At 38.5% G+C, this 19241-nt stretch overlaps 1 protein-coding gene across 1 annotated transcript; it reads right to left on the bottom strand.

Annotated features, from left to right (window-relative positions):
* Positions 1–2758: 2758 nt before the first annotated feature.
* LOC119654473 (transcription factor grauzone-like) lies at positions 2759–19125 on the bottom strand. Its single transcript, XM_038059891.1, has 8 exons — positions 18667–19125; positions 18522–18605; positions 10796–11274; positions 10553–10741; positions 10292–10495; positions 3427–3600; positions 3025–3369; positions 2759–2961 (listed from the first exon to the last, which is right to left on the bottom strand). The coding sequence occupies exons 1-8, from the start codon at positions 18787–18789 to the stop codon at positions 2913–2915; spliced, it is 1647 nt and encodes a 548-aa protein (XP_037915819.1). The 5' UTR covers positions 18790–19125; the 3' UTR covers positions 2759–2912.
* Positions 19126–19241: the final 116 nt, after the last annotated feature.

Here is a 19241-nt window from a genome sequence, read left to right as displayed (position 1 = left end):
AACTAACCTCAATTGAAAATGTAATAGATTTCCATACGTTCAATGAGAATTAGCGACTACTTCCAATATTTTCAAATTAATTCACAAAAAAGATTGAATTTTCGTTTTAAAATTATTGGCTCATTACATTTGCATGTACGATTATTCAGGCCAACATTAACAAATCCACCGCTTTTTACACACAGAATGGTAGACAAATAAAGATGGCAGGAAATAAAAATGTTAATACAACTAGAAATTCAATTTAGTTTTGATTTCGCAAAAATTAGTGTAGATTTCCGGGTTTCTAATAATCGCTTGTGAATGGGACAAAGACTGAAGAAAAAGAGTTCTTAATTTACACCAATAGTATAGTTCTCGAAAAAAATTCGAAATAACTTCGCCTGAGAATTAACCGTATCTCGGCAAGAACTTTAAATTATCGACGTAGGAATGAAGCTAATTAATTATTATTCAGGTGTTCTGATTTTTTCAGGTGAAACAAGAACTTATTAAAATAGATTTAATGCGTTCCAGAACTATTTTAACTACTATCTTGGCAACCTCTTTAGCTGTCGCACTCAAGACGGGGGTCCTTTTTTTTTGGATCTTAACAGTCATTCGCTTCTTCCATCCACCCTTGGGAAATATATATAACTCTGTGGAGACCCCATTAGCTGCGTCAAAAATTTCCTGAGAAAGACCGTCATAGTCGACGGCATTATTCTGAATACACTATTGGTTAAGATGATTTCAATGTTATTTAGAGTTGCAGTCGGTATCCGGATGTTACAGTGATTAGCCATTTCATCCATGATAGTTGGAATTTCACTAGATGTTATGCAGACCCAAGCTAATTAGTGACGATTCGTTCGGGCTCCGCACGGAAAAGATACAATTCACCACGGACTGAAACACCCGTCTGAGTGGCTCGCCTACCTGTTGAGGTGAAAGTCACGAGGCTGGCGGAACAATCGAGTATTAGAGAAAAGTCAGTCATTAGTGATGGGTGAAAAATAGTTGAGATAAGCTTTTCTCGTTTTGAATTAAAAAATACAAAAATGACATTGTTTTATAATTGATTTCTAATAATTGATAAATGTTCTGAAATTGACTTGTCATAAGTCGTTAACGTTTATAATGGTGTTTTCTTTTATAAGTAATAATTGATTTAAATTTATTGGACGAAATAGCCGCACTTTAATTGTGAACACCACAGTTCATTCTATATACTTTCTCAGCTCTCTTGTACGTTCTTTCGTAATGCGGTAAACGATTCGGAACCGTTATCATCAACATCCTGCGCAGCATAATAATAAACTTCCTCTGGTCACAGTGCATACTGTGCTGTGAAAGTGAAAGAAAGAGAACACCTCAAGAAGAAGTTTAGAGCTCTTATGTCCACTAAATCGATAACTTTGTGGTAGATCACTCTTCGCTGTCCTTTAACTGTCCAAGGTCGAGCAAGTATATCACTTTTCATCACAGATAGATGAGCAAGTCAACATAACAGAAAAAACACATCAGGGCAGCAACAGCGAACGCCGTCGAGGAAAATAACATTAGGAAGGTCAGAAACACCAACAAAAAGGAAGATAAACAAGGACCTCAGAGAGAAGCCCATTCAGTACATCAAAACGGATGAATGGAATGTACTATTCATATTGGAGAAAGAGGACTGATAAGGATAAGCTGAATAAAGGACCGTATAGAAGACTCAGGACTAATCCTCTACTAAATGCTTTCATCAAATAGCCAACTGATTGATAAAGGGATTCCAGAATATGGAAATTCAGTTTAAGATTAGATCAGTTAAGCCTTGAGATATCAAGGAGGCAAAGGCACCTCATAGGCCGCGCTTCTGAGTCTCCAGAGGCATTCGAAGCATCGGAAGAATGTGCAATTCGTAGTGAGTCCTTTCTCCCTCGATTGCGATACAAGGGGTTTCCAGCTCTCCGATTCAGTGCGTATGATCGAACCAATAGTTTATTTTATTGTATTTATCTTTTTCACTTTAGGTTATTTCTGAAATTTTTCGCGATTCCCTCCATTTTTAGCTTGCGTTCCCAATTGACTATGTTCTCTACATGTTGTTGTTGTCCCACCTTTCCGATTGTGATTAGTATAGAGGTAAGCAAGCGCGTGTTGTGGAGCTTTACTGGGATGCTAGTAGTTCTCCATAGTCAGCCTTCGAAACGTTTCTAGTTTTGGGAAAAATTGCCCCATCATTGGCTATAGTCAATCCGGATGATCATTCTAGCCATCCCCTTATCAAGTTCATGACCAGTTACCGCAGATAACAAACATCAGTAATATCTGTAGACCGTTTCAGCATTCACACAACATAATCTCATTTTCATGAATGTTTTTCTTGTTTTTTTTTTTTAACTTAAAACAGTTATATCTGATCAAGAAGTATATTAGTGAGAAGCTAATAATTTAACCCTCAAATAAGGAATAGAAAGCCAAAAAATTACTAGACTACTACTATTAACCTGCGATGAGTTGCTCATAGAAAGTCTGCTTTTGTCCTATATCTGCTGTATTTCTTTCTGATATCCCTGAATATTCGTCAATCAAACACACTTCAGAACTCTTCTCTTCTTCTGTTTTTCATACAAAATGGGCTCGCTTTCTGAGTATCCTGACTTACAAGATTGGTTCACTTTGCATATCGATTCATTATAGAAAGGTTTGTTTACTTCAATTGAAATTGCTTTCGGATCCTGATTAGAATTCCCAGAATCCGATGCATTAAAGAACCTCTACTCTTGATTAATCCAATTGTTTTTTATTGTATATCATTCAACGTAAAGCTGATACCTACCTTCTGATCATATTTTAAAAACCATAAATTAAAATGGAAGGAAATTCATTATCTATTTCTAATATTATCTCAAATTCTTAAATTTCACCATCAATTTCAGCTACTGTCAAGTTCCTTCTTGTCTTACTTGTTTCAAAGCTATTTCTCGCGCTTTTCTATAACGAAAAAACAAATAGTAGCTTAGATACAGCTTCATGCTGAAGTACCTTCCAACTTACTCTTTCTCCTCAGCACGTTTCTGATTATATTCGGCCAACTCATTGGGATGCATTCGCTTGCGATGTGAGTAATAATTTCCACTTGAAGCGAATCTTTTTGTGCAGAATTCACATGAATACTTTCGTTCGCCGGTATGCTGCACCATATGATTTAACAGTGTGTTTTTCAACTTAAAACTACGTCCACATTCGTTGCAAACATGCGGTTTGTCGTTAGAATGCTGCACCCGAATATGATTGCGAAAACATTGCAAATTAACGGAGGAATAAGTACATGACGGACATTGGTGACGGATTTCTGAATGTTGAGACATGTGTTTCCGCAGGCATAGTTTATTTTTCAACCTAAAGTAATTGATAAACTGAATAAAATAATATATTGGATCGATTTTGATTTCATACCATTTTTCACAGACAGTACACTGCACTTGATGGATTTGCTCGTGTGTAGTTAAATGATATGTTAGGTTTCCCTTACAACTAAATTGCTTCCCGCATTCGTGGCAAACGTAGCGTGGCACATCATTTGAATGTGCTATGCCTATGTGAGTTGTTAATCGGCTAGCAGTGAGGAAACTGAAATAAATTATCGTTTACGTTGATTACTAGAAAATTCTTACCCCGATACCAGATCTATTTACAGTATCGAAAAAACGTGCTCAAAGTTTTCAAAGAAGATTTCCGTTAAAAAACGAATGGATTTTTAATCTTTATGTTTTATGTTATACATGATTTTGAAACTTATCTTATACAGTGGAACTTCTCATAACTGGACACCAGTGGAGGCAGAAATTTTGTAGTCTTAAAGGACTTTCACAAGTTTTCAACATGATCCGATCGATCGCAGATTGTACAATTGATGAAATCGACATACGAGCTTCCGTCTTCTGACGATTTATTAGAGATGCTTGGGTGCACACTTAAAACAGCACAGAGTCCATCAGAAGCTGGTTGAAGTTTCTACCCACTTAGCAGTAATGCTCTTTAACGAACGTGTTTTGTCCATTTTGAAAATCATGGACGTGTTCCGAGCGTACGGTCAGTGGCGAGAAAAAAAATGTGGCCAACCGAGAACATTTTCTTAATGAAGAAGAAGGACTCTCCGGCCCTTTTTTGCAGATTGAATCGTACATTTTTGTAATCATTTTTTTATACCATACTTTATCTTTAAACGTACTTTCCCGTAAGTTGACTTTTTTAAACATTGTGGCATCCCTTCTACCAGAAATGTTTATACTAAACTAAATTAACTAAATGTTTATACTATACTAATTTAAAAACAAATATCTAAAATGTATGTATGTGCATAATTATAAGTGCTACCCTCATTTGACTCTATTTCTTCATCATCCTCTGCGTTTTCTGGTATGCAGGTGATCGTAAAAATTATATCCTCACTTTGTAGAGCTGAAATCTCTGTTACTACATTGTTGTCAATGTTAACATAGTTTTCTTTGCAGTTTGAATCAACGCCTATTTGTTCCATAAGCAGGTTTATAGAGTGTAAGGGGCCTTCAACGTCAATACTGTTGATATCGTTTTGAGGATCATCAATCGTTTCAAGATAGCCAGACATTTTGAAACAGTTCTTAACCTGAGTGTGATTACGCGGTATTTCGATCTCATGAGTGAAGGTTATTTTAGGGTGTAGTTTATTGATGTTATCCAACATATTGTTGATACTTGTTTTCGGGATCACCACATATCTCAACCATATATTTGCAATTATTTCACATTCAGGGGAAAATACTTCAAGACAACCTCAGGTGTAGTGATAGGCAATCCTCTCTCCCCACTCCTAAGTGAAATCTTTATGGCTTCACTGGAGCAAAAAATGGAGCAAGATTCCCAAATATATAGTTAAGATACGTGGATGACATTTTGGGAGTGATCCCGGAAACAAATATCAACAATATGTTGGATAACATCAACACACTACACCCTAAAATAACCTTCATTCATAAGATCGAAGTTAATAACCAATTGCCTTTCTTAGATATATTAATCAAACGTCAAGACGGACAATTTTCTTTTTCTGCTTATAGGAAACCCACCAGCACCCAGCGGACAATCCCGGTCACTTCGTTCCATAGTTACCAGCATAAAATGGCACGATGATCCATCACCTTCTAACAATGCCACTCACAGAGGAAAACTACCAGAGCGAAAAACACTACATTATGGACACTGCAAGGAAGAAAGGGTACACCAGCATCACCATAAATACGATGATCAGGAGACACGCACGAAGGATAGAACGTAGTGAATAACCTCACTACACTGCACAGCCAACAATCGACTTCTACCGCATTAAAAAGATAAAGTGTCACCTTCTCAAATCTGTCCAAGTATATAAAAAGGACATTAAAAAGTTTCGATATACAACTGGTAGGATCAAGCCGTATCTACCAGCTAAAATTTCAGCTGGCTAGAGAAAAGGACCGGAAAACGGTAGAGGAAATGAGCGGTATATATAAAATCGCTTACTCAGATTGTCCGAAGGTGTATATCTGACAAACAAAAAAGGCTGGCAACCACTAGAGGAAGCATACGAAGGAGGCAGAGTTGGCCATCAAGTACTGCTGAAAACCCACAAAAAACCAATGGCGGCTAAGCATATGGGGGAATGCGGCCATAAAATAAGCGCCGACAATCTGAAAGTGTTAAGAAAAATTAAGCAGCTGGACGCCTCCGAAAGCTTATTCATTAGCATTCAGCCAGTAGACACTAGATTGAATTCAGATCTAGGCAATTGCTATTCACCGTTATTTAAAAAACTAATTAAAAATATAATAATATAAATATAAATAGCTAATACACCCACTGTTGGCACTGATGAAGGGAACAAGTGGTTCCCGAAACATCGGAATTTGCAAAATATAACGCAACACTAACGAATAGGAAAAACAAGTTTTTATTATTTCAAATAGTTCTTAACCGTTTCTTATCAGAGTGAAATTATGCGGTGTTTCCAACGATTAATTAAATGAAGTAATAAAAACTTGTTGTTTCTTTTTCGTTGGTGTGGGTATTTATTCTTGCCAATACCGATATTTCGGGAACCACTTGTTCCCTTCATCAGTGCTAACAAGTTGCTAACAAGAACTTGTTAGCCCTGATGAAGGGAACAAGTGGTTCCCGAAATATCGGTATTTGCAAGAATAAATACCCACCCCAACGAAAAAGAAACAACAAGTTTTTATTACTTCATTCGTTTCTTATATTCTTTATAACAGCATTGTTCCACTGGATAGCTTCTAAAACTGTGATTTTTTCACGTCATTGACCGATATCGCACTTCCATTTCGATAGTTCATTTTAAAGGTTTTTATTATGCCTTGATTAAGGGGCTGGCAGGCGGAGTTGTATTAGGTGGAAGAAAAATAATTTGAATATTTGATAACTCCATCTGGGAATGTGATGCAGCGTAGTCCATAAACAAGTAGGGAAACCGGAAGCTTGACGCTTCAGGTATAAAAGGTTTTGTGTTTCCCTAAAGGAGGAGCATAACGTAGTTCTCCATTGGCTTATAGCATTGACCCGAGATATTTAAATCGCTCAGTTCTGGGCAGGTTACCACCATTGCCAGAACTCAGCGATTTAAATATCTGGAGGGGCAGATTACTGCCATTGAAAGAACTGAGCGATTTAAATATCTCGAGTCAATGCTACCAACCAATGGAGAACTGCGTAATGAAATGTTTCAAGCATTAACGCCACCTGACATTCCGCAACTGGTGTTCTCTGTGATCGACGTATCAGCGCACGTCCCAATTCTAAAATTTACTGCAATGTTGTCCGTCTGTTCCTCTCTATAGTTTGAGTGTTGACTATAAAGGACAATGAACGGCGTCTTGCGGTAATGGGGACGAAGATGTTGCATTGCACTGGTGGCGTGACACGTTTTGATCACGTCTGAAATGAGAATATCCGCGATCGATATGGGTTTGCACCGATCGTGGAAAAACTGCAAGAGAGGCGTTTTCGATGGTGTGGTCACGTAATTCACGCTAACGAGAATTCAACAACCAGTATTGGTCAGAACATCGAAGTCAATGGTAAGCAACCAAAAAGCCGGCCAAACAATGGTGGCTTGATACACTGGATGGGGATTTGAAGGTCTCGCGATTACAACCTGATCAGGCATTTGATAAAATAAAATGACGAAACCGATCATGACGAGCCGACCCCGCTTGTGAACTGAAGGCTGAAGAAAAAGAAGAAGATGTGAGGAGCGGTGAGCCTGACAGTTCCGTGTCACATAGTTAAAAATTCTATTGGCATCTATTTTTTAGAAAGTAATTTAAATAAATCATTTGATGGAAAGTCCTGTATTGAAATAGTCAACCTCATACGCTTCACACTCTGAGTTTAATATTATTAGCAAATGCCAACAATTTAACCAACATCAAATATAAAAAAGGGCTAGAGAGAATTAGATTCTTCTTGAATGGAATTTTAATATTTCACTCGAATTTTAATTATTCTCGTTAATTATGACGTCAGCATCTTATTGGTATGGCTTAGGATGCTGTTAATTAGCACGAAATTGATAAGTTTGAACTGCTATAATTTTCCCACTAATAGTTGCATTTTCATGAAACCTGGCATGTGTATGCACGAGGCTGTCCTCTATGTCGGTGCAAAATTTTTTTTGTGTCCGGATAGCTAAGTGGTTAGAGCACAAGGCTGTCGTACGGAAGGCCGCGGTTCAAATCTCGCTGGTGGCAGAGGGATTTGTATCGTGATTTGACGTCGGATACCAGTCGACTCAGCTGTGAATGAGTACCTGAGTCAAATCAGGGTAATAATCTCGGGCGAGCGCAATGCTGACCACATTGTCTCCTACAGTCTACTGTAGTGTACCGTCCCGGTCTTGAATGAAGTGCTCTAACACACTTCAAAGCCCTGATCCAATATGGATTGTTGTGCCAACGATTATTATTATTATTAGGATGAACTTAAGGGGAGTTTTTTAGTCAATTTCTAAAAGTTGATAAAATACTATTAGAAAATTTTTTGAGCAGATACCGGAATAGGACATCTCTCGAAGATTAGATTTCACATAAGTGTTTTACACAAAATCTTAAAAAGTGCTGCAGATAAGTAGATTCTTCATAAATGCGACTTTAATTATTCCGAGTAATTATGACGTCAGCATCTGATTTGCATGGCTTTGAAAGCAGTAAACTCGTGCGAAATTGCTAAGTTTGAACTGCTATAACTTTGGCGTTAATCGCCTGATTTCCATGAAATTTAGCACATATATACGAAATATGCTGGTACAAAATTTGGAAGTCCTAGGATGAACTTAAGGGGGGTTTTTCAGTAAATTTCTAAAAAGTAGTAATATACTATTAGTAAGTTTATTTGAGCGGATATCGGAATGGCACATATTTTGAGGCCTAGATTTCATCTAGGCGCACCACCCTGATTTTTTTCGGATTTTTAGGTTGGGTAGTTTCCGAAAATGAGTCCTGTCTCACTTCAAGTGCGTACATTTTGACTCCTTACTCACGCACTTTGCAATTTATGCCAAAACTAATGTCAGTTTCGGAAAGTACAAATCGAGACCTTTCATTTGATACCCTACACAACTATATCCGGTGAAAAAAAATTTTGAATCCCCCCTTTGCATGTATGGGGAGCCCCCCTTTAAACTCCACCTAAATTTATGCCACTCACTGTATGCGTGGGATTTCATAGTTCCCATCTGTCCACCAAATTTCGTTCGGATCGGTTTAGCCGTTTTGGAGAAAAATGCGTGTGACAGACAGGCAGACATTGAATCGATTTTAATAAGGTTTTGTTTTACACAAAACCTTAATAAAACAACATCTCTTCTCTGTTGCTCCAATCAATTAAAATTCAATAGTCAAGAGGACATAATTGCTTGAATCATCCAAGCTTTTTTGTTGGGGTTTTTTTCCGTCAACTCGTGTGGCACCCAAACATCCAGCTTTTTTTGGAATCCAATCTTCAGCAAATGGTTCCAAACGGTTTTATGATCCTTACCCAATTCCTGGCTAATCGAGCGAATGCTCACATGCCGGTCTACTGGGATGATTTCGACGATTTTATCGGTTTCTACGACGATTGACCTACCAGTACCGGGTGTATCTTCGACATTCACTACACCAGAATGAAATCGATCGAACCAACGCTGTGCTGTGCGAATCGTTACAGTATCGGGCCCATAAACTTCACAAATTTTTTCGGCCGCCTTCGTTGCATTTTTACCTCAGGTAGTACGACAACACGTGGAAGTTGGGAGTCACAACAAGTACGGCTAGAAATATTTTGCGGTGCACAATGAAATTTGTTTTTTATGTCTTATTCATGTTACATTATGATATTGTATGGCTAGGTATGCAAAACCGATTGCTTTCCGATCCACTCGGACTGTTACGCAAAATTACAATTCGCGAAAGAGCACGTTGAATGGAGTGTCAAATGCTGCACCTCCGTATTTTATGGTTCGGCTAATCAAAATTTATGCTCTTTGCAATAGAAGGCATTCGTCATGAACTATCTTTTTGGAAAACATTAGGACGTCAAATACCAAGTGCCGGCGGTCAAACATGGAGGCGGGTCTAAGATAGCCTAATGTTTAAAGCCGTGGGTGTAATGACTACAGCCAAATACTGTAATTCTCGCGACAATTGGACAACGGGTGGATTCTTATGCACGACAATAATTCGAACCTTTCGACGAAGAGTCCAACAAAAATGTAAACGTTTTGCAATAGCCTGCACAAACCCCTGACTCGAATCACATCGAATATCTCTGGGAAGTTGTTGGCAAAAAGATCAGGGATCGTAATTTCACAAAAACAACTGACCTGTACACCACCAATGAGCAAGCGTGTGTAGGACTTCCAATGGATCTAATGTTTTTGGCTTGTTGACTTCATACTTCAGCGCTGTCGTACAATTATTACTGGGAAACAATATGCAGCAAATTATTTAACTTTTAATTCGCTTCTTTTTAATTTTTTGCATTTTTGTTAGTTTTTTTCGTAAAAAATATTGAAGAAAGCGGCAAGAAGGAATATGGTTGCTTCATGGCAACTTTTTCAAAAATTGAAATTATATATCTAATTATATATATATATATATATATGACAAAGAGTGAATATACATTCATTTTTTACGGAAAATATCTTTAACAACTTTAAGCAAGTTTTTTTCTGGCACTGTATGTAAATCTCGATTAATGTAAAATTTCAAAAATAAATAGAAAGGAAAATATAAAAATAATAGCTTACGCTTTTCCACATTCATCACATATATGCGTATCTCGCTGATCCTCAGGCAGATGAGATACTGTGTGTGCAGTTAGAGCACTACTGTAGCTAAACCTTCTCGGACACTTTGGACATGCCAAAGGTCTGCTTTCTTCTGGCAAATGATTCTGAATATGATATCGTAAAATCTTCGGACAAGTCATCATTTTACCGCATTCCGGACATCTGTTTTTTAAGACGAAGGAAGTTATTTAAGAAGTCGTAGTAAAGTAGATAACATACTTGAACGCATCGGGTTGCACATGCCGTGCCATATGCAATGCCATCGCACGAGTTTTTGTCAACTTTGCACCGCAGCATTTTACAAAACCCTTCGTCAGATGCATATCTTCATAGTGTTCTAGGAGGCTTGTAAGCTTTATAAAAACACTATCTTTCTCTTGACATATTTCGCATTGTAATTTATAAAATCTAGAACAAATGGTTTTACCTGTTATGATTAAAACAAATAATTGAAACGCATACTTAGACATCAATTGAAATAACTCCCTCCCTCGCACCACAAGCTTTGCATCCTGAATAACGACTTTCGGAAACCCTTCAATGCTATTGTGCCACTCATCGCTGCTGTCGTAGTCTTTCTCTATTGCTCGGTCGTCTTCGTTCGAACTTGCAATTGAGATATTGTCGAAATTGTCGATGTCATTGATATCGTCTTGAGTCGGTGGTAACGGCGATTCTGCTGTGTTATTTGGAGATTGGATTACCATTATTTGATATTCCGGAGATTGTTCAGGGTTTTGAATGATGTCAGTATTGGTGAAATGTAAATCGTTAATTATAGGCGACGAAAACGAATCACGATCCACGTGGACATTAATATCATAGGGCTGGACATTAACAAATTGCTTTGTAGGCTCTTCGATATTTGTATTTTTCTCGAATATGATTTGGTAATGTGTGGCAGCTTGCAGCTCAATAATCTTTTGTTGATTTTGTTCCACCTAGTATTGAAAGAAAAAATGAATAGTATCAAAGAAATCAATCTTTATACACATATAGCATAAATTTACAGGATCAAATTTATTTCATAATCTACAAAAAAGAATATGTATGACATGGGACCATATTCCCACTTTTCACAAACATTTTTTTCATATTACTTAATAATCTGATCCTGTAAATTTGATTTGAAAAAATATTAATTTTCATTAATTTTATTCGGAAAGACTTGAATTCGGCGTGGAAAGCCATTAATTTGATTTGGAAAATTATTAACTTATCTGGAATGGAAATGCTATATAAGAAAAAGTCGGGTTTGTTGCAGCATTTATAACTCTCTCTAGGCTGGTTCGATTTTCTTGATCTATAATTTATTGGGTTTGCCTCCACCCCAAATAGCAGAATAGTTATCAAAAAAGAGAGAGGTAAAATCACGCAAAAAAAGTATGGAGAAAATTCATTTTCCCATACATTTTGTGTGGAACGAGGTTTTTGCATGCTTGATTTCACAAGTGGATTCGTTCGTAGGTTAATTTGAATTTCCATTTCTGAAAGCTATTTTCCATCGAATTCCTACCAATTCAAACATTCCCGATCTTGAACTGAATATATATATGTACATAACCAGGCTTTGCTTTTCATCGAAGCCATGTACTACCTCATGTGTTTGTTAGTTAAGTTCGGAATGTGGAAGTGGAATGAACGACGCTTTCAATCGAGAATTGAAACATGAATATGACCAGGGTATATTGAAACTATCAGTTCGAACGAATGTTCCACTTTACCCCAACAAAACGGAAAGTACGATACGTTCATGAAGGCAATTGATGAAAGAAATGGTGGTTTTTTCCTAGACGTTAAACTTCCCCTAATGACAAATATTCGGTTTCCATTGCTAATACATTTGCCAAAGATTTATCGAAGCAATTGCTGATTATCGGTAATGGCCATGCTCCTGTCGACGAATCGAATTCGAGCTTTCATTTCCACCGAATTTTTGAGAATTTCATCTCAACGAAGGACGAATTTAACAATAAACTTACCGCGCATAATTGGTAACCGTAAAAATCACTATTAGTAATAGTGAACAAACCATTTCTGCGGCAAAGTTCGAAAATATTGACACAAATCAAAATCAAATCTCCGGTCCATTGCATCACTTCAAGTCTATCAACTGTGAAAACAACGAAAACGAAGCAACCATCTCAATGAATATTTAAACTCATTCGATTTTCCTGGCTTGCCAACAACCAATTTACAGCTGAAGGTTGGTCCTGTGCGATCACACTTGAAATCTCAACCATGTATGTAACGGATCGCGTTTGGTAGGGAGGAAACTCATGAGCAACGTAATTCACGGGACGATACTTAAGGTGGTAGTATAGTTTGATGATTTTAAAAAAAGCTTTTTTTTCTTTGCATATTTTGATAGTACATTATCTTGAAAACGTACAACCAAAAGCTCAGATTGAAATTCAAAATATTTCTAAAGTTAGAATGGAGCGCGCCGCACTAGGTATGGGAATGGAAATTAGGCGGCAACATCTACTTCAATCGTCCCTTCTATATAATATCCTCGATCCTATATTATTATGGCCAGCTGACCAAGGTCTAGGCATTATGTAAGAACATATACTATCAGCCTGGCTAGCAAAGTTTCTTTCTTCGTTTTTGTGACTGCACGATCCAGACCGGAAACCAGTCTGCTGGTTTCAAAATGTTTTTAGTTATTGCACACAAATACAAATCCAGTTGCCTCACTTAAGACGAACACATCACGAGCATCCCCTTCTTCCACTCATTGATAAAAATCTCAGTTTACCAGGATTTACGAATGTGTAGAATTAGCATCTCTGCAGAGACTTCAGGTGCTCCGTGAAAAATTTTTAGATGGAAATCGTCAAGGCCGGTACCTTTACACCGTTTAAACTCGTTGATAGCAAAGATAATTTCACTTCTGTTTAGAGAAGCAGTTCGTATCCATATGTTAAGGTGGCCACCTTCCACCTCTTCAGCTGCTCATCATCCTGTTAACATCCCTCACACGACAATCGAATGGCTTATGATCACCTGTAATCTCTTTCGTGATGCAGTGTATTGTAGCAAAATTGTTGCTCTTTGCTACAGCTTCTGTTTTCCTCACTAATGTAACGGTGGACTACGTCACACATCCCGGACTTTTCTACCATAATGGAGTTTAAACACGCGTAGCATTCGACAGAGCTCTCAGCTCATTATGCTCATTGATCCGTCTACAAGTTTCAGTTACAGTTAGTAAAGTCCTGTAATGCCTTTTTGGGACGTGACCGACAACTTCGTATAGGATAAGAGGACCCAGTGGTGGTGGCCCAATGTTCATAAATATTTTTCGAAGCGGTTATTAAAGGCTTTTCGTTGTCTAAGCAATAAAAAGTTTTCCCAGTATTGGACGATAGCCGGATTGCGAATACAGCCTGAAATGAATTTAGGAGCAACGCCTTGTTCCGTGTTGCAGAATATACAGCCGATTATGAAACTTACTTGTTGCGGTCACCAAGATTACGCTGGCGTTTAGATCGTCGATCACGCTCCAATGTCACACACTGTATGCAATTGCTCATAGAAAGCATTCTGCTCCGTTCCAAGTTTCTGTCAGAAATCAGCTTCTAGGTAAAGAGAGTGCACCTTGGGGTAATTGTCACAGTCAATCCGACACATAAAAGTCCAGTTTGGGACTCTCGCTCTCGATCTGTTGTGCGTATATTCCATTTTGTTTTAATAGCCAAATGTCTAAACCGAAGGTCGAAGGTCTTTGGACCATAAATTTCTATCTCTTACTCTCTTTTTACAATAAGCAAAGAACCCTTTGAGTATATTTTCAAATACCAACTCAAAGAATAAAACCATCATCATCATTCTTTCATGAGAGGAGAAAAAAATAACAATACGTGATAGAGTGCTTGCGAGCGTTTAATGCGCACTTCCAAATGAAGTGAGTCTGAGGGCATTGCGAGCGTTTATCTGTCATGGCATGTTCAAAACGCTTTTAGCGAACTTTATTAATTGCACAAAGAAGTTTCGAGTTGAGATTCCTTGAAATTACAATCACTTCTATGATTTCGTTTCTCCCACAACTACATAGCGCCGAATTTTCATTCAACATTCATTTCAGTTTTTCAAGAAAGTTGTCATAAATTAACCACATTCATTATTTCCATTTTCGTCGTTGTGCGAAAAAAAAGGGCTCAAAATAATTTTTTCAATGTATGGTTCATTTAATGGCAAAAAAGTGCTCAAAGTAATTTTGTTAGCTTATTGTTGATTTGTTGTGTTGTTGGAAAACAATTGCCCGAGAAGCTGAAGCCCTTTATCGTTGAATTGATTCAAAAAGGCTCTAGTCTGAGGGTAGTTGCTAAGAAACTCAGCATCTTGCAATCCGATTCCGTTACAGGAACACAGTTGCAAGATAGAAGATTAGCGGACATACGAGGAAATCAACTGAGACCCAGGAAGATCCGTTTAAAATGGTGTCCTCGTATCTCAGATTAGGACAACAACTCGTGAAAATTGGGAGTCGCGGTAGGTACGGGTAGAATTATTTTGCGGTTATTTTATGTTACATTATGTTGTCTTATGTCGAAGCATCCAAAACTGATTGCTTTCCAACCCACTTGACATCCATCAACATCATAAAAAAGCTGTTACGCGAGATTATGATTCACGAAAGAGTACTTTGAATGGAGTGTCACAGACTGAACTGCCATATCTTATAGTTCGGCTAGTCAAAATTCATGTTTTTTTCAATAAAAGTGATTTGTCATGCTTGACCTTTTGGAAAACGTAAGGACGTCAAACACCAACAGCCCGCGGTCAGACAGGGGGATAGATCTATGATGGAGGATCTTGTTTTTTCATGATACATTTGGCCCAAAGTTTAAGGGTGTGGGTTAATGACTGCAGCCAAATACTGTAATTTATTATCGGGATCTATGCTAGCTCATTCTCGTAGCAAATTTGGCGACGATTGAATTTTGATACAAGACAATAATCCGAAACTTTCAGCGTGCAGTTGCGAAACGGGAAAAAGCGTCGAAAAGCATTTGGTTTTGCATGCCTACGACAACATAATGCACCATAAATATGTCATAAAAAAAACAAGTCTGATTGTCCACCGCGAAATAATTCTAGTCCGTACCGTGACTCCCAACTCTCACGGGTTGTCGTCCTAATCTGAGATACAAGCAAACCATTTTAAACGAATCTTTTCTCAAAATACGGACTTGCACACGGTCCCCCTTCAGTCCTGCAATTGGGTTTGTGTTACGGAATCGGACTGCGAGATGCTGAGTTCCTTAGCAACTACCCTCTGATTAGACCTTTTTGAATCACTTTAACGATAAAGGGCTTCAGCTTCTCGGGCAGTTGTTTTCTAACAACACAATTAATCAACAATAAACTAAGAGAAATTTTTTTAGCACGTTTTTTGCCAATAAATGAACCGTAAATTGAAAAAATTTGAGCACGTTTGTTTTTCGCTCAAAAAATTAACGAAAAAATAAATAATGAAATTGTTTTCTTTATGACAACTTTTTTTAAAATGGAAATTACACATCTAATTCTATATAAGATATGCTACAATATGTTGCTGATTCGCCTGTAGTGAAGCCTCTTTGGTATAGACCGATGATATTCTGGGCGTATACGTCTATCCGGCTTAGCAAGATGTAGAATGTCTTATAGAAGGTTCTCAGCAAAGTGATACCTCTATAATTGCTGCACTGCGTGATATCTCCCTTTTCATGTATGGGGCAAATAATTCCTCTTTACCAGTCATGACGCGTTGATTCGCTGTCCCACACCTTGAGTATAAGTTAATGAACCGCTGAACCTCCATATTTAACCAGTTCAGCATTCATCTGTCGTCTTCAGCTGGTGGGACCTCCAACTAACCGATATTTTGGTTGTTGAGCAGTACATCAAAAAACTCAACGCATTACTGAAATATTCCCATTCGGACGGAAATCAGATTTTTCTTTTTGTCTTGGCAGGATGAGCATTAAGGTATAAGGCTTCATCCTGCTGACTTCTTGTTAAAACTTCCGCGCTTACTGTGATTGCCCCCTGTACTTTTCGAGTTCACAGACATGCTGGTTCTCCCACGCTTCCTTTTTCGTATGTGAAGTCGCTTCTCCGCTCGACGAAGTTCATGATAGATCTTTGGGCGCGGTTTTTAAGAGATTTAGTTGTAGACCGCTTTCCGCGCAAACCAGATACTTCCAAAGTGCGTCACTGCTGATTGAATAATCCGCAGTCTATTATCATTGGTATCAATCTCACTTGCGGAAGTGGAATTTGTCTCGTGATTTGACGTCGGACCCCTGTCGGCTCAGCTGTGAATGAGTACCTGAGTCAAATCAGGGTAGTAATCTCGGGCGAGCGCAATGCTGACCACATTGCCTCCTACAGGGTGTTGTAATCCTGTAGTATGCCATAACGTACAAACTGCCTTCATCCAAATCGAGCAGGCGGCGCAAGATCTTGGGCTGCACATCAGTGAAGGCAAGCCAAAGTATATGGCGACAACGTCAGCACCAAAAACCAACCAAATAACAACATCAAACCGCGCTCGTCAAACGGGAAGAATAAAGATAGGAGACTACAACTTTAAGATCGTTGATAATTTCTCCTATCTAGGGTCGAAAATGACAAGCGATAACAGCTACGATGATGAAATCCGCGCACGGTTGTTGGCAGCCAACAGAGCGTGTTTCAGCTTACAAAAACTGTTCCGCTCTTACTGTACAAGACAATGATCCTGCCAGTTCTCATGTATACCTCGGGGACTTGGGTTCTTAGTAAGAAGAATTGCGAACTATTGGCTGCGTTCGAGAGAAGAAAGCTCTGAAGAATTTTTGGCCCCCTACATGAGGATGGACGATTCCATAGCCTGCATAACGGCAAAATCTATCAGCGATACCATGATCGTCAGGTTGTGGATAAAATCCGACTCAATAGAATACGGTGGGCGGGTCACTTATCCGTATGGATGAGGATGATCCAGCCCGGAAAGTCTATAAGGACAATATCTATGGTAGAAAAAGAAGACCTGAGATGAAGCGATGGCGTAGGTCAGGACGCCAGACAGCTTTCAGAGATGCCAAATTGGTGGACGTCGGCGCAAAACCGAGATGTTTGGAGTTCCTTATTAAGGCAGGCCTAGACCAGATACCGGTTGTTGCGCCATTGATGATGATACCGTAACGGCCTTGAATGAAGTGCTCTAACACACTTCAAGGCCTTGATCCAATCGGATTGTTGTGCCAACGGATATTATTATTGTGATGTGTGTGATATGTAACGTATCGCCTGAATATAGGCTCCGTCTTTACTTGGCTCTTAAAATCTCCAAGTACGATTTTGATATCATACCACGAGGCAGTAGAATGAATGAAGGTAACTTTCCCCGACTCTGCAGTCCCCTCTGTAAGGGTCTGAACACTGATGATTCGTAAATTTCGGAATTTGCCTCGCAAACGCAGAGTGCATAGCCTTTCGCTTATGTTTTCAAAGCCTATAACTTCAGGTTTCATTTTTTAGATGACTAAGAAATCTACTCCGAGCACATGGTTTACTGGATGGCCACTATAATTTATGGTGTCGTGTCTCCTCTTTAGAAAACCAGTTCCTGTTCAGTGCACCATTTGTAACGCAATTACATAAGCCTTGTATTTGGACAGGGTATCGGTTAGCTGCTGGGCAGGATCCGAACCAAAGAAAAAATGCGCAAATCACCAGTCCGTTTTCGTTGCCTTGTTCGTCGTTATAACCATCTAATCCGAGGTTCCTTTTTAGATTCGTAAAAAGTTGTTTTTCGTGTAGGTTTGTTAGCCCTACCCAAATCCCAACCAGGATCAGTTGGTAAAATTTGTCCCGTTTTTAGGTGCCGAAGACTCGCCTTCATTCTTTTTCGGCTGCAGTTTTTCATTAAGAAAAATGCCAGCAAACACCACATGGAGGTGGAAATAGGGCTTGATAGTAGAGCTGTTGATGTTGGTTCAGCAGTTGTTTCCCAAGAATTTACGTTTTGGCTTTGGGACTTATACTACCCTTCGGTCGCCAGGCAATCGATAGATTTATTAGAAGCTAGCCATGAAGATGTGTTAGGAGTAGGAAAGCTAATTGCAGAAAAAGGCTTCTCCATTTGCGGTGCCGACGTTAACAAGGGCAGCAAAGAGTGGAATACGCACGTCAAATACGTACATTAACTTACCTCAGTGCAAAAACTATGAATATCTTCTACTTTTCTCATACAGTTAACGCATATTGACTTCGTAATACTATCTGTTGACTTTATCTGCAAATACAAACAGAAGCCGGTCATTATTCTCCCTCAATATCAGCCGATATCTCCTTACGTCCAGATATAAATATTTCTCTATTTTGGCATGCATGTCGGCTTGCACCAAGCCCTCACTGAAAACATTCAGTACAGTTCGGTTTTCATTCAAACACAACCGACAGAAAGACTCTAGATCCATCACTATAAACAGTATTTATTCTAATTTTATACTTCTTATCGCCTCATTCTAATTTTTACACAAGTTCCGGTACCATTTGAGGAATTCTTGTTTATTATGTTTACAATTGGAGCGACTGTTTGACAATCCACTTGACGTCTGTATGCACACAAAACATCTGCATAGCGTTAATTCACAGTAGGAACTGTCACTAATGAGTTATTTCAACGAACCAATTGAACGAATGTAATATACTAGAGGCACGTTTGAATAGTGTCTAGGTTTACCTGTAAGACCTCTATTTACGAGAAATGTGTAACATTCTCAATTGAATGAAAAGTATAAAGCAGCCTATCCCATTTGAATTTAGTCTAGAAATGATATTTGTTCAATTCTTCAACTTAGAAGATCTCATATTCTTCCTGCGTGAAACGAAGACCTAAATAAAGGGAAGTGATGTGTTTAGCCCCAAA

This window comes from Hermetia illucens, chromosome 4, assembly GCF_905115235.1.
Source record: "Hermetia illucens chromosome 4, iHerIll2.2.curated.20191125, whole genome shotgun sequence".
NCBI lineage: Eukaryota > Metazoa > Arthropoda > Insecta > Diptera > Stratiomyidae > Hermetia > Hermetia illucens.
The sequence above is the reverse complement of the archived record's forward strand: the minus strand, read 5'-3'. Positions and strand labels throughout refer to the sequence as shown.

Bases quoted from the DNA above. Each gene is read 5' to 3' on its own strand.
- LOC119654473 (XM_038059891.1), bottom strand. From the start codon at position 18,789: ATGGATCTAGAGTCTTTCTGTCGGTTGTGTTTGAATGAAAACCGAACT. The intron at 10,496-10,552 runs GTATGTTATCTA...CTTAAAAAACAG, and splicing joins GTGCAACCCGATGCGTTCAA to ATGTCCGGAATGCGGTAAAA. The intron at 3,370-3,426 runs GTATGAAATCAA...CAATTACTTTAG, and splicing joins TGTACTGTCTGTGAAAAATG to GTTGAAAAATAAACTATGCC.